This window comes from Eriocheir sinensis, chromosome 11, assembly GCF_024679095.1.
Source record: "Eriocheir sinensis breed Jianghai 21 chromosome 11, ASM2467909v1, whole genome shotgun sequence".
NCBI lineage: Eukaryota > Metazoa > Arthropoda > Malacostraca > Decapoda > Varunidae > Eriocheir > Eriocheir sinensis.
Genome location: NC_066519.1, coordinates 4,235,893 through 4,250,419, shown reverse-complemented (window position 1 = coordinate 4,250,419; position 14,527 = coordinate 4,235,893). Strand labels below are relative to the sequence as shown.

At 45.8% G+C, this 14,527-nt stretch overlaps 1 protein-coding gene across 29 annotated transcripts; it reads left to right on the top strand.

The window, feature by feature from the left end:
- Positions 1-3,972: 3,972 nt before the first annotated feature.
- Positions 3,973-7,376, top strand: LOC126996788 (uncharacterized). Of its 29 annotated transcripts, none has more exons than XM_050857653.1 (3): positions 3,973-6,693; positions 6,838-6,885; positions 7,078-7,376. In XM_050857653.1, the coding sequence occupies exon 1, from the start codon at positions 3,983-3,985 to the stop codon at positions 5,867-5,869; it is 1,887 nt and encodes a 628-aa protein (XP_050713610.1). In that variant the 5' UTR covers positions 3,973-3,982; the 3' UTR covers positions 5,870-6,693; positions 6,838-6,885; positions 7,078-7,376. The 29 variants fall into 29 exon arrangements, with proteins under 29 accessions (XP_050713610.1, XP_050713602.1, XP_050713601.1 ...); XM_050857645.1 differs by having other exon boundaries at positions 6,982-7,376; XM_050857644.1 differs by having other exon boundaries at positions 6,934-7,376.
- Positions 7,377-14,527: the final 7,151 nt, after the last annotated feature.

The window sequence follows — 14,527 nt, the reverse complement described above, 5'->3', positions numbered from 1 at the left end:
TTAGATACAGGAATTAGTAGTGATGTTAGTAAATTTGCAGATGATACCAAGATCGGTAGAGTAATTGAGTCGGATCAGGACGCTAGTATTCTCCAAGGTGAACTCAACAGATTATATGACTGGGCGGATAAATGGCAGATGGAGTTCAATGTAGGGAAGTGCAGTATTCTGAGTGTAGGTAGGAACAACCCCTCACATAACTATTGCTTAAATGGCACTCTCATAAGCAGGTCTGGGTGCGAGAGGGATTTAGAGGTCTTAGTGAGCTGATCTCCGTCCAAGGGCACAATGCATTCAAGCTAGAAATCAAACATATAGGGTACTGGGATTTATTTCAAGGAGTGTAAGCAACAGAAGCGCCTAAGTCTTCCTCAAACTATATTTAGCATTAGCTAGACCTCATCTTGACTATGCGGTTCAGTTCTGGTCACCTTACTATAGAATGGGTATCAAAATGTTAGAATCGGTGCAGAGGAGGATGACTAAGATGATTCAGAGGTTGATAAACTTGCCATACGAGGAAAGACTCAAACAGTTAAACTTGCATTCTCTAGAAAGGCGAAGGGTGCGTGGAGACATGATCGAGGTTTATAAATGGATGAAGGGCTTTAATAAGGGAGACATTCATAAGGTTTTGTTGGTAAGAGAACCGGGTAGGACACGAAGTAACGGGTTTAAACTGGATAAATTCAGATTCAACAGGGACATAGGCAAAATTGGTTTACTAACAGAGTGGTGGATGAGTGGAATAGGCTTAGCAGTCATGTGGTGAGTGCCAATACAATTGTCACATTCAAAAATAGACTAGATAAATTCATGGACAGCGATATTAGGTGGGGTTAGATACACGGGAGCTTAGGGTCAAAGGAGCTGCCTCGTACAGGCCTACCGGCCTCTTGCAGACTCCTGCGTTCTTATGTTCTTATGTACCCCCTCACCAGCGTCTCTCGTTCCTCGCGTCTCGCTCCTCCTGCCCTTCCCTCGCCCCTCCCTCTCCCTTTTTCCCCCCCCCCCCCCCTCTCTCTCTCTCTCTCTCTCTCTCTCTCTCTCTCTCTCCCTTTCCCTCTCTCTCTCTCTCTCTCTCTCTCTCTCTCTCTCTCTCTCTCTCTCTCTCTCTCTCTCTCTCTCTCTCTCTCTCTCTCTCTCTCTCTCTCTCTCTCTCTCTCTCTCTCTCTCTCTCTCTCTCTCTCTCTCTCTCTCTCTCACTGATATTAGGAGACTTTAGCCTCCCCCATATCGACTGGGCGACAATGTCAGGTACAGAAGGCGAGTCACATAGAATGATCGAATTTCTAGAAGAAAATTATCTAAGCCAAATGGTTTCTGAGCCAACTCGACAAAATAATATACTCGACCTTGTTATAACGACCCAAGATAACCTAGTCAGTAGTGTCACGGTAGGAGAACACCTCGGTTCTTGCGATCATAAATTAGTGCGCGTCGACATTAGAGCTCAATCATCAGTGACTGAAAATAAAGTAAAGGTGCCCAATTTCAAAAGAGCTAACTTCGTAGAAATCCGACAAAAACTAACAGAAATACAACTATCAGATGACGGCAACGTAGATGAAGCCTGGCTAAGCCTTAAAACTTACTTACTCACTCAGCAGAACACATTCGTCCCCTTGTGCGAGAAGCGAATTAACACTAATAAAAGCCCACCGTGGTTTAATAGCGAAATTAAACAATCAGTCAATGAGAGAAAATTGCTTTACAGGTTAAAGAAAGAACAAAGCACGCCCGAAAACATTAGACTTTATAATGATGCCAGACGACGAGTAAAAAGACTAGTAGGTCAGGCAAAGCGTAGATATGAAGAAAATATTGCAGCCAACTGTAAAAATAATCCGAAATCTTTCTTCAGTTACATAAACAACAGAAAGGCAATCAAAAGTGGTATTGGACCTTTAACAAACAGCGACGGTGCACTAGTGACTGACAGCCAACACATTGCAAACCTCTTAAACAATTACTTTTCCTCGGTGTTTAATACTAACAGTCTTCCTCTCGCTACCACCAACACCAGCACTATTGTAAATCTCGAGCATGCATTGCCTACTTTTGAAATAACAACCGATGAAGTCCTTAAAGCTCTCCATTCACTTAAAACAAATAAAAGTCCCGGACCCGACAAAGTATATCCTATACTGCTTAAAGAAACAAAGAGCGAAATACTCTCCTCCCTCACTACCGTATTCAATATGTCCTTGCGACAAGGCATCGTCCCTTCGGATTGGAAAAAGGCTAACGTGACACCAATTTTTAAGAAAGGAGACAAAAAAATACCAGGTAACTACCGACTCATTAGTCCAACTTCAATGGTAGGTAAGCTACTCGAGAGCATAATTAGAGACAAAATTGTGAGTTACCTCGAAAGCCAATCATTAATTGGGGATTCACAACATGGCTTCCGTAACAAAAGATCCTGCCTATCAAACCTACTGACCTTTTATAACGATCTCTTCTCAATTTATGACGTAACCAAATCAGTGGACGTAGCCTATCTTGATTTCCAGAAAGCGTTTGATAAAGTCCCACATCATAAATTACTTTATAAATTAAAGCAAATAGGCATTGACGGTCAAGTAAACCAATGGATCGCGAATTGGTTGAGCAACAGACAACAAAGAGTTGTGATTGACGGATTTAACTCAGAGTGGGCGCCGGTCACTAGTGGCGTCCCTCAGGGCTCGGTTCTTGGCCCAGTGCTCTTCATTATTTACATCAACGACGTGGATGTTGGACTCAATAATCGCATCAGTAAATTTGCAGACGACACAAAGATTGGTAACTCGGTTCTCACTGACGAAGACAGGCAAAGCCTCCAAGAGGATTTGCACAAAATTTCAGCTTGGTCGGATAAATGGGAGATGCCCTTTAACGTAGACAAGTGCCAGGTCCTTCAAGTTGGAACAAAAAATAAGAAGTTCGATTACGAAATACGCGGCGTTAAACTCACAAGCGTTCAATGCGTTAAGGACCTGGGGATTAAAATCGCGTCAAACCTCAAATTCTCACAGCAATGCATCGATGCAGCAAATAAAGCGAACAGAATGTTGGGCTTCATTAAAAGAAACTTTTTATTCAAGAATAAAGATGTAATACTTCCGCTCTACAATAGTTTAGTCAGACCCCACTTGGAATATGCGGTACAGTTTTGGTCTCCCCACCATGCAAAGGACATTGCTAAACTAGAAGGTGTTCAGCGTCGAGCAACAAAAATGATCCCTTCCTTGCGCAACAAATCCTACGAAGAAAGGCTTTCCACCCTTAACATGTTCTCTCTTGAGAAACGTCGCCTCCGAGGAAAACTGATCGAATGTTTTAAAATACGTAATGGTTTTACGAATGTAGACAGATCAACATTGTTTATGATCGATGACACTTTCCGTACGAGGAACAATGGCGTAAAACTCAAATGTAGACAAGTAAATTCAGACTGCACCAAATTTTTCATCAGCAACGTTGTAGTGCGATAATGGAATAAGCTCCCATTGCCAGTGGTCCAGTGTAACACGATTGACTCCTTCAAAAACAAGCTCGACCGTCACTTCCTTCAACTTAACATCAACTAGAGTTGAAATGCAACGTTTTGGAGCCTTCTGATTAATGTAGAATCACTTAGGTTTAAGGACAGACCACCTAGTCTGGACCATGGGGTCTGTGTGGTTTGATTTTCTATGTAAATCTATGTAAATCTGTCTTCGGTGTTCCTAAATATTTTTTTTATGATTCAATCGTTTTATTTAGTCTGTCCACACATTGTTCTTTCTCTCTTTCTTACTTTTTTTCTCTCTTGTCTCCTCCCTCTCCTTCTTATGCATCTTCCTTCTTTTTGAGAGAGAGAGAGAGAGAGAGAGAGAGAGAGAGGATGCTTGACATTTTAACGGATGTCGAACTTGGGTCATCACTTAATTTAATACAAACAAACTCACACACACACACACACACACACACACACAGTCACACGCAGGGAGCCACGATGAACGCCACGCTGTCCTTACTCTTCCTGCTTCTTATGGCAGTGTTGCTGGCGCTCGGAGCTTCCCTCAGCCACGCCCTGGACCCGCGCTGCCCCGCCAGTACTTCCATCTCGGGGGCTGAGGAATCGGCGAACATTACCACCGTGGATTATGGGTGGAACTACATTAAGGCATACTTCTTCGTGCACCCCGATTCAGACTTCAAGGGCGTCAGCCTCGAGGCGGCGGGCGATGGCTGGCGGCGCGACGCCTGGTTCATGCTGGAGAACACTTGCTTCCCTCAGAACGAAGAGTGGTGGTGGTTGTGGGCACGTGTAGAAAGACCCCTGAACACAAACAATGTTCTTATGCTTAAAGTATCGGCTGGTAAGTGTAGTACTCAGTGTAAAATGAAGGGCCACTTCCCTGGTGACCTGAGACTTATTGTTATGGCGCACGGGCCCTCAAGGTTGAGATTTACGGACCCGGACCCATGCACTGCCGTACTAATTACACCAGGAGAATACATAACGCAAAGCTGCAAAAATCCTCCAGCCCCGAAACCCGAAGCCTTGTCTTTGTGGTGGTGGGGTAAAAAACACACCACCACCACCACCACCACCACCCTCAGCCCCGCCCTGGACCAGCGATGCCCCGCCGATACTACAATCTCGGGGGGTGAGGAATGGGCGAACACTACCACCGTGCAAGAAAGGGGGGAATACCACAACAAATACTTGTTCGTACAGCCGGATCCGGGCTTCAAGGGCGTCAGCCTCGTGGCGGCGGGCGATGGCTGGCGGCACGACGCCTGGTTCAAGCTGAACAATTCTTGCTTCCCTCAGGACGCACAATGGTGGGAGTTGTCAGCATATGTAGAGAGAGAAAAAAATAATGCCTTACTTGTGTTTAGAGTATCGGTTGGTGAGTGTAGTCTGGATTGCGTCAGAGAAGGCCGCTTCCCTGGTGACATAAATGTTAATCTTGAGGCTCAGGGGACCTCAAGGTGGAGATTAGAGGACCCGGGGCCATGTGGTATTGAACGCCATACAGTGCAATGGTCCTCAAGGATAAGCTGTATTAAGCCTCTAGTCCCTAAGACCACCACTACCACCACCACCAAAATGACGGAGGTAGTCACAGTTGCGGTTGTCATGATTGTGGTGATTATTGTTGTTGTTGTTGTTGCTGCAGTGTTGGTGGTGGCAAAGAGGTGTATCCGGCAGCGAGGGCTCCGGGTGCCCCCGTGGCGCGAACTGGCCGCCTCCTGGGGCGTTGGCCACAAGGCTGCGGAGCCGCCCAGGGTCGCCGTGGTGGTTCCGCGCGAGCCGCCACAGCGCGGGCTGGCCGTCTCCTGGGGCGTTGGCCACAAGGCTGCGGAGCCGCCCAGGGTCGCCGTGGTGGTTCCGCGCGAGCCGCCACAGCGCGGGCTGGCCGTCTCCTGGGGCGTTGGCCACAAGGCTGCGGAGCCGCCCAGGGTCGCCGTGGTGGTGCCGAGCGAGCCGCCACGGCGCGGGCTGGCCCCCTCTTGGGACGTCGGCCACAAGGGTGCGGAGCCGCCCAGGGTCGCCGTGGTGGTGCCGCGCGAGCCTCCGCGGCAGGAGCCCGGCTATCTGTACATGGGCGGCAAGGAGGACGAGGAACACATATACGAGGACATGCACGCGCTTGCACCCTGCCAACAGTACGAAAATTTAGGCTTCGATGATGACCTCTCCCCGAGGCGCGCCCCCCCGGGCACACCCTCAGGGGTCACGGAGGACGAAGAGAACATTTACGAGGTGATCGACGAGCCTGCACCCTGCAGCCAGGACGAGAATGTAGGCCGCAATGATGCTGCTTACCAGCGGCACGCCCCCCGGGGACACCCTGAGGGGTCAAGGAGGACTGAGGGCGTGCCTCAATGACCTCGCTCCCGGCGCACTGGGGCCACAGCTGCTACAACACCCAGGCCAGCACGCCACGCGCCCCGTCGTGCTGGGGGGAGCCTGGTGGTGATGATGATGACGTTGAGGAGGAAGAGGAGGAGGAGGAGGAGGAGGAGGAGGAGGAGGAGGAGGATATTTCTCCTCTCCGTGTGTACAGGAACGCGTCGCCAAGGCGAGAGAAGTCAGGCGCCTGGCGATGTGTGCTTCGGTGAATCACTGGGTGGCGCACCTAGTGATTCACCGAAGCCCACGTATAGGCCGTGTCCACTTCCTCTTGAACCGAAAACAAATTTAGAAAATATACTTAGAATAAATATTGAAACTTGGTGGCCAGAAACAGTCCTTCATACGAGAGTGTGTTATGTTCACAGAGGCCAAGCCCCGCCCGCAGACACGAGGCACGGCCACAGACACCACAGACTATGGAAAACACCGTTACAGTTAGACTGTGTGAACAAACACGGACACACACTTACTGTGTCAATCCAGTGTGTGTGTGTGTGTGTGTGTGTGTGTGTGTGTGTGTGTGTGTGGTGGTGGTGGGTGGGGGTGTCCTCCGCCTCGCCTGATCCTCCCCGCCGGTGTTCATGGACGGCCGTCACAACGATCTCTCTCATCTGTTTCCTGCTGCTGCTTGACGCTTTGTGCCGCATACTTGTGCGCGTGTTGCTGGCGTGTTCCGTGTGTTTATTGTGCTATATAATTATACAGGTGTTGCTGGCGTGTTCTGTGTTTATTGTGCTATATAATTATACAGGTGCTGCTGGCGTGTTCTGTGTTTATTGTGCTGTATAATTATACAGGTGTTGCTGGCGTGTTCTGTGTGTTTATTGTGTTGTATAATTATACAGGTGTTGCTGGCGTGTTCTGTGTGTTTATTGTGCTGTATAATTATACAGGTGTTGTTGGCGTGTTCCGTGTGTTTATTGTGGTGTATAATTATACAGGTGTTGCTGGCGTGTTCCGTGTGTTTATTGTGCTGTATAATTATACAGGTGTTGCTGGCGTGTTCCGTGTGTTTATTGTGCCGTATAATTATACAGGTGTTGCTGGCGTGTTCCGTGTGTTTATTGTGCTGTGTAATTATACAGGTGTTGCTGGCGTGTTCCGTGTGTTTATTGTGCTGTGTAATTATACAGGTGTTGCTGGCGTGTTCCGTGTGTTTATTGTGCCGTATAATTATACAGGTGTTGCTGGCGTGTTCCGTGTGTTTATTGTGCTGTATAATTATACAGGTGTTGTTGGCGTGTTCCGTGTGTTTATTGTGCCGTATACTTGAACGCGTGTTGTTGGCGTGTTCCGTGTGTCTATTGTGCTATATAATTATATAGGTTTTATTCTCGTATTCTGTGAGTTTATTTGAACTATATAATTATACAGGTTTTGATGTCGTATTCCCTTAAAGCTACAAGTTAACTGAGTTTTCCCGTCACCGGTGTCCTGTCACTAGTGTGTAGACTTTACCAATAAAAGATCAAGAAGTGTTGTCCTTGTGTTCTTGGCGTGCCTGTCATCCGGTAGCTTCCAAGTCTTTGCTCTTAGAGGAGTGACCACAGCCGCGGCCAGCTGGCAGGCAACGGTGTGTTGGTGCGCTGCTCTAGTCCCACTGGCTTCGTGGTGCTTCCCTTCAAGGCCACTTCTGTTTACTCGACACGCCAGAAGCCTTCTGTTATCAAGCTGTGAGCGCCTTTCCGTGTCGTGGCCTTGGTAACGCGATCCGTGTTCAAGTTGTTATGGAGACCAGAGTCCGGGGAGAAAACAAGTGAAATAATCTATCTTAAATATTTTTTTAAGCAATGAAAGCAACACTCCAGTCAACACAGTACGTCTCGGCAGGAAAGAGTAATGGCTAGGGCACGTCAGCAGTGGACAATCGGCGTCACGGTCACATTAATGTAACAAAGATACGCAATCAGACTGCTACCTACAAGCCACAGAACTCACACGGGCACAAGTCATGCCACAGGCAGTGGTTCTCCCTCTCACCCGTTCCCAACACCAACACACAGTAATCGCCACACAAGTAATCCTACCGCACACTTCCTGCACTATAATCTCCTGGCTGATAATGTACACAGAGTCGCGGACTGCCCTGGAATCCCGCATTTCCACTCACGGCAAAGGTAAGCAACACAGCCACTGCTGGCTGGGGGTGCTTCCGCCTGCTGCGGGAGCTGACTGAGGTCTGCAGAGGTCGCCTGTTCTGCCCGATTCACCTCTTCGCCCGGGGCCGGGCTGTAATATATATAGCTGGATGAGTTAAGCGTTGGGTCAACTGTTCTAACCAGGGGGTGGAGTCGGAATCGGAGTCGGAGGAGTCGGTTACTTTTGTCTGGAGTCGGAGTCGGTGGAGTCGGTTACTTTTGGCTGGAGTCGGAGGCGGAAAAAATATCTCCGACTCCGACTCCTTTACGTTACGTTTTTTAACTTGTTTTTAGGTTTTTAATATTCTTAATCTTGGTTTTATCTTTTATTTTACATTATTTTTGCTTTTTTTAATTGAACTGGCAACTACCTTAAACTGCCGGACCAGCTCACGAAGCAGCACAGTAACGCTAGGTGGCTGACAACACAACAACACCGTACACGCTCACGGAAGGTAAAACAAGAAAAACGTAATACTAGCATACACAGAGCCTTCCTTATCACCACAGTTACTCATAGCACTTATACTACATGCATTAACACATTTGAGGACACAAACAACACACCCACGACAACCACAAACAAGCACTCACACACAACAATCGTTTTCGCTCACCGTGGTTCAGTATTTCGAACGGCACACAAACAACGATACAAAAGCACACAAACGACACACCATCCTTCTCTTGCTGCTTCTATGTGGAGACACGGGCGCTATGGTCAACCCTGGCCCTTATTGCCCCAAGTACCCTTGCCAACTTTGTAGCAAGGCGGTGAGGTGGGGGCAGAGGGCCAACCAGTGTGATTCGTGTCGTGATAGATCCGAGCATGCTGGCTGCTACCACATCAGCTGTATCGGGTCTTTCACGCCGACTTACGCTGGATTGGTTGACATTAGCGTCTCGTGGATCTGCTTTAGATGCGGCGTACCTAATTTCTCATCCTCATTCTTCTCAGCTGATCCTATTCCACTGCTCAATTCCTTCGACACGATATATCAACATAACACAGACAACCCTGGCACACAACACCTTCTCCTCTTGAACCCCAAACACTCAACACCTCTCACCTCTCATAACCCGGCTCCATTTTTCACACCTAGTCCCATAAACACCCACAGACAGGTGCGTTCCCTCCGTACGCCAGACTTGACCCATCACTCACCTCTCACCACAGCTACTAACACACCCAGGTCAGCCCTATCACCCTCCCCCGATCCTACCCTTTCACTTTCCCCAGTCCCTTTTTCCTTTTCTTCCTCTTGTTCATCACCACCTGTTTCACCTCCCTCCTCTACTTCTTCACCCCCTCCCGTTTCTTCTGTATCTTCACCATCCTCACCTCTCCCTTCACTTCCACTACCACCACGTCATAACCACACTTCCCTCCGACTATTAACAATAAATTTCCGTAGTATCAAAAACAAAGCAGCTCAATTACACCACCTAATCACCACACATAACCCAGACATAATAGTAGGGGCTGAGACTTGGTTGACTTCTGACGTTGACAGTAGTGAGCTTTTCCCTCCCCCCTTTAGTATGACCGTTTTTCGTAAAGACCGCCCGACAGACCTCCGCAAAGGGGCGGTGTTATCATCGCCACCAAGCCGGGTCTTTGTGTTAAGCATAGGCCTGACCTTGACACCGACTGTGAAATCACCTGGGTCCAGTTACAAACCTTCAACTGTAAATCTCTTCTTATTGCTGCTTTTTACAGACCGCCTTCTACTAATACAGACAATTTACACAACCTTCAAATTTCTCTTTCACGCATACAGGCAGACAAACACATCTGGATCACAGGTGATTTCAACCTCCCCGACATTGACTGGACTGCAATATCCCTATTTGACCCTCCCGATGCTGACGCCCCCAACCCCATTATTCCCCACACAAACAGACGCCAACTACACGACACATTCATTGACATCATAAATACATTTTTCACTCTCACAAACAGTACTCCAGCCAACACGAACACATACTGTAACACGCCCCGCTGGCCACCTTGTGAATGCCTGTCTAAAATAATCCGGTACATACACTCTTTCGGAATACACATTACGTACATTTATCTCTGGGTTGAGTTCAGTTCTACATGTGACATCAGGGTTGTTTCCAAGTAAGAACATAACATAAGAACATAAGAATGTAAGGAGTCTGTAAGGGGTCGGTTGGCCTATACAATGCAGCTCCTGTAATCCTAACCCCACCTTACCTCACTATCCATGAATTTATCGAACCTCTTCTTGAATGTATCAATGGTATTGGCACCCACAACATGGCTGTCAAGCCTGTTCCGTTCATCTACAACTCTATTGGTGAACCAATTCTTGCCTATGTCTTTGCTGAATCTTAATTTGTCTAACTTAAAACCATTGCAGCATGTCCTACCTGGCTCTTTTACTACCAAAACCCTATTGACATCCCCTTTAATAAAGTCCTTCATCCATTTATAGACTTCGATAAGATCTCCTCGCAACCTTCGCCTTTCTATAGAGTGTAGATTTAAATGTTTAAGTCTATCCTCATAAGGCAAGTTTCTCACACCTTGAATAATTTTTGTCATCCTTCTCTGTACAGATTCCAACATCTTGATACCCATTCTATAGTAGGGTGACCAGAATTGTACCGCGTTCAAAGTGAGGTCTAACTAGAACTAAGTAAAGTTTGAGGATGACCTCAGCGCTTCTAATGCTTATGCTCCTCGAGATGAAACCCAGTACCCTGTTTGCACGATTCTTAGCCTGAATGCATTGGGCCCACTAAGACTCCTAACGGCCATAATGTTAGTCTTCCCCATTCCCTTCCCGACCCCATCCTCATACGCGGAACTGGGGAATGTATAAGCAGCCCCGTCACCTTCCCATCCCCGGGACAGATATGAGGGCCAGACCAAGACCAATCCGCACGTCATAATAATGTTGGCAGCACTCTCAAACCAATAATTATAGAAAATGAGTTAAATAATGCATTTTTCATACACCATTGTATTCATACACATTATATATCATAAAACAAAACAATAGCGTAGTTGATCTACATGTAAATAACAAGTAACACGGGTAAGTTAATTTATGAGACATGAGTTAATTTATGGATCCATGACTGGACACACACACCTGGGCAGCCATGGGGCAGCCAAAGAGGGGTTGCCAGGTCGTGTCGTTTATGGCATTTTAGTCTTAAATCAAGGTGGTCGCCAAGAAATGCCCTTTTTTTGTGGTATATGTTAAGTATTGCCATAATAATACCATATTTAGTCATCAATCTGCCGTCTTTTGCCATTCTTGGGGACAATTTTAAAGGAATCTTCAGGAATAGCTGTATGTTTTCAAGCTAATGGAAACACCAGAGTCTTTACAAGCTAAAAAGTATATATTAACTTTAGCAAAGTTTGGGATGTAATATCAGTCATAAAAATATTCTGATACTTTTCAATATATTTCCTTCTATAATAACAAATAGAACACTATTTATTCATGAAATATAGGAAGGAGAAGCCGAAGATGTCCTGCTTCTCACCCCGCGAAGTCAACACTTTTTCGACCCCATCCGCTCTCTCTCGAGGTAGTGTTAATCAATCCCAACTGCGGTTCACAGCCAAGGGAAAAGGAAGGGAAGGAAACGGGATTGGGAGAGATTACTACTACGGCCGTAAGTCCCTCTCACACCCAGACCTGCTTATTTTATGAGGGGTCATTCCTACCTACACTCAGAATACTACACTTCCCGACATTGAATTCCATCTGCCACTTCCCCGCCCAATCATATAATCTGTCAAGTTCATCCTGGAGAACGCAAGCGTCCTGGTCTGATTGGATTACTCAACCGATCTTGGTATCATCTGCGAACTTACTGACATCACTACTAATTCCTGTGTCCAAGTCACTGATGTAAATGATAAAAAGCAGCGGACCCAACACAGACCCCTGTGGGACTCCACTCGTAACACTGCCCCATTCAGATTTTTTACCATTGATTAGCATTCTCTGCTTTCTACCACTAAGCCACGCCCTGATCCAGTTCAAGACTTTCCCATCTACGCCGTGAGCCTGTAATTTTAGTAATAGCCGGTGATGAGGGACTTTGTCGAACGCTTTACTGAAATCTAGATATAATATGTCATAGCTTTCATCTCTGTCAGACGTCTCGATTACTTTAGTGTAGAAGGACAACAGATTAGTTAGGCAAGACCTACCCTTCGAGAACCCATGCTATGAGTCATGAATTAAACTATGCTTCTCTAGATGGTCCCGCATGTTCCTAGCTATGATTGACTCCAACATCTTGTCTACAACTGATGTTAAGCTAATTGGGCGATAATTTGAGGTGGCTGACTTGTTTCCGTCTTTGAAAATCGGCGTCACATTAGCTACTTTCCATTGGCTGGGCACGTACCCAGAATTTACCGACATCTTAAAGATATCGGTAAGTGGCCCACTGAGGGCCTCCTTACATTTTTTCAGGACACGTGGGAATATTTCGTTTGGGCTTGGCGATTTGTTTTTCTTCAACCTAACAATCTCATCCTGGACTACCTGCCTGGTCATTGTCACATCTCTCAACTTGTCGTTATGTTCGCCCTCATACACCTGAACTCTCTCCGGAATGGTTGTTAGATTTTCCTGTGTGAAAACTGAGAGGAAACATGTACTTGGACTTAAGTACAGATTTTCATGTACTTGGAGTTTAAAAATTCAATTGTACTTGTACTTGACTCAAAGTACCTGAAAAATACCAAGTAACATTCAAGTACAAACAATTACTTTGTATTTAATCAAAACTTATATACTGTATATAGATTCTAGTGACCTTTGTGATGATACTATTGGGTAAATACGTACATTGAGTGTTATGATATTGTAGTGTAATATTATTATGTCTCATTAATGTGTAGAGACAAAAACTACTAACTTTCGTGCTTCACGAATCTGTGACAGGAACTTTTTTTTATCACATAAAGTACTTGTACTTCAGTACAGTGACATGCACTTGGACTTTAGTGCATAGCAGAGTGACTACTTGTACTTATACTTGAAATATATCCAGGTATTTGGACTTGGACTTCAGTACAGTCGCCTGTACTTGGACCCAACCCTGTGTGACATACTTGGTCGAAGTCTCGGGATTGTTTCTTACTGTCTCGATTAGTCGTTCTATTGGGTTCACATTAAGTTCGAACTCCAACTTCTTCCGTATGAGCCAAAAGCCTGGGATGTCTGCCTCTTGACACAAGTTATAGGTGAAATGAAATGCTTTTTCTTGAGCTGGCATACTCAGTTTAGCTCCGAAGAAACGTTTCCTCCTTACAGCTAATACACGGTGAAACGGAATAACTCCTGACTCAACACAACACACACTAATGCTGGTATTGTGTCTCACCCCTGACAAACATTTAACAAGTAGGTTGTATTGGCAATTGTTGGTGAGCCATGTCTTACTGCTCAACAGTAAGGCAGATGTTAGAGCTGCCTCACACACTCTACGTTTATAGTAAAGGGGATTTCTGTGTTAACAGCACAAAACACAGCGAATTTATTAACCACGCATTGTCCTTGCGTTGCATGCAGCTGTCTCGCCTCTTCCACTTTCCCTGTGTCTTTGAGCCAAGCTCCCAAGTACAAATACCTATTATAATAACTTGTTCTATGCCTTTGTATTACTATCGGTAATTTGTCATTTTTGCTATGATTAATAACAAAAAATGTCTTATTCTCATTCAACATCATTCCATATTTGTCACAGTAATATAGCACAGCATATAACTTTTATATACACAATGCACGTGACGTGGCCAAGCCAACAGTGTCGGCCATGAACAGGAGCTCGTGCAAGGTACCCAGGAATCCGTCCTGTTGTATGGCTTGCTTTACCATCTTATCCATATATGTATATAATGAATAACAAGCAACTAGACGGAGCACTCTGCCTCACTCCCGCTGTACCTTCCACTGTTGCCGCCTGTAATATATTCCGAGTACATTTGTACTTGTCCCTTATTGCTATTGACATAGCTTTTCCACAGCCTAGAGGCTTTAGATGTTGCAATAATTTATTTCGATGACCATGTCGTAGGCTTTACTAAAGTCAATAAACTCCACATACAGCTTCGCCTTTGTGTGCTTGACATAATCGCATAATAATCACAGTTAACAGAAATATGAACCACGACACTGGAAGTTTATACAAGTAATGCACATACTCCTACGAAACTCTTATTCTTTTTCATGAAATTTATTGCCGTATCTAGTTCAGGCACAGTAAAAGTGTCGTCCAGCACTGGGATTCTGGGCAAGTCTCGGTTATCTATTTTTTTGTCCTCTTGGCTAATAAGGTTTAGCAATTCCTCAAAATGAGCTTTAAGTTGAGTTTCATCAGGTGAATCATTCTCGGTATATTGTGCCTCCCCTTTGCAATCTATTGCCTTCCAGATGGTTCTAGGTTGCATCATTTACTTCTAGCAACCTTTTCTGTGAGATCACCCTCC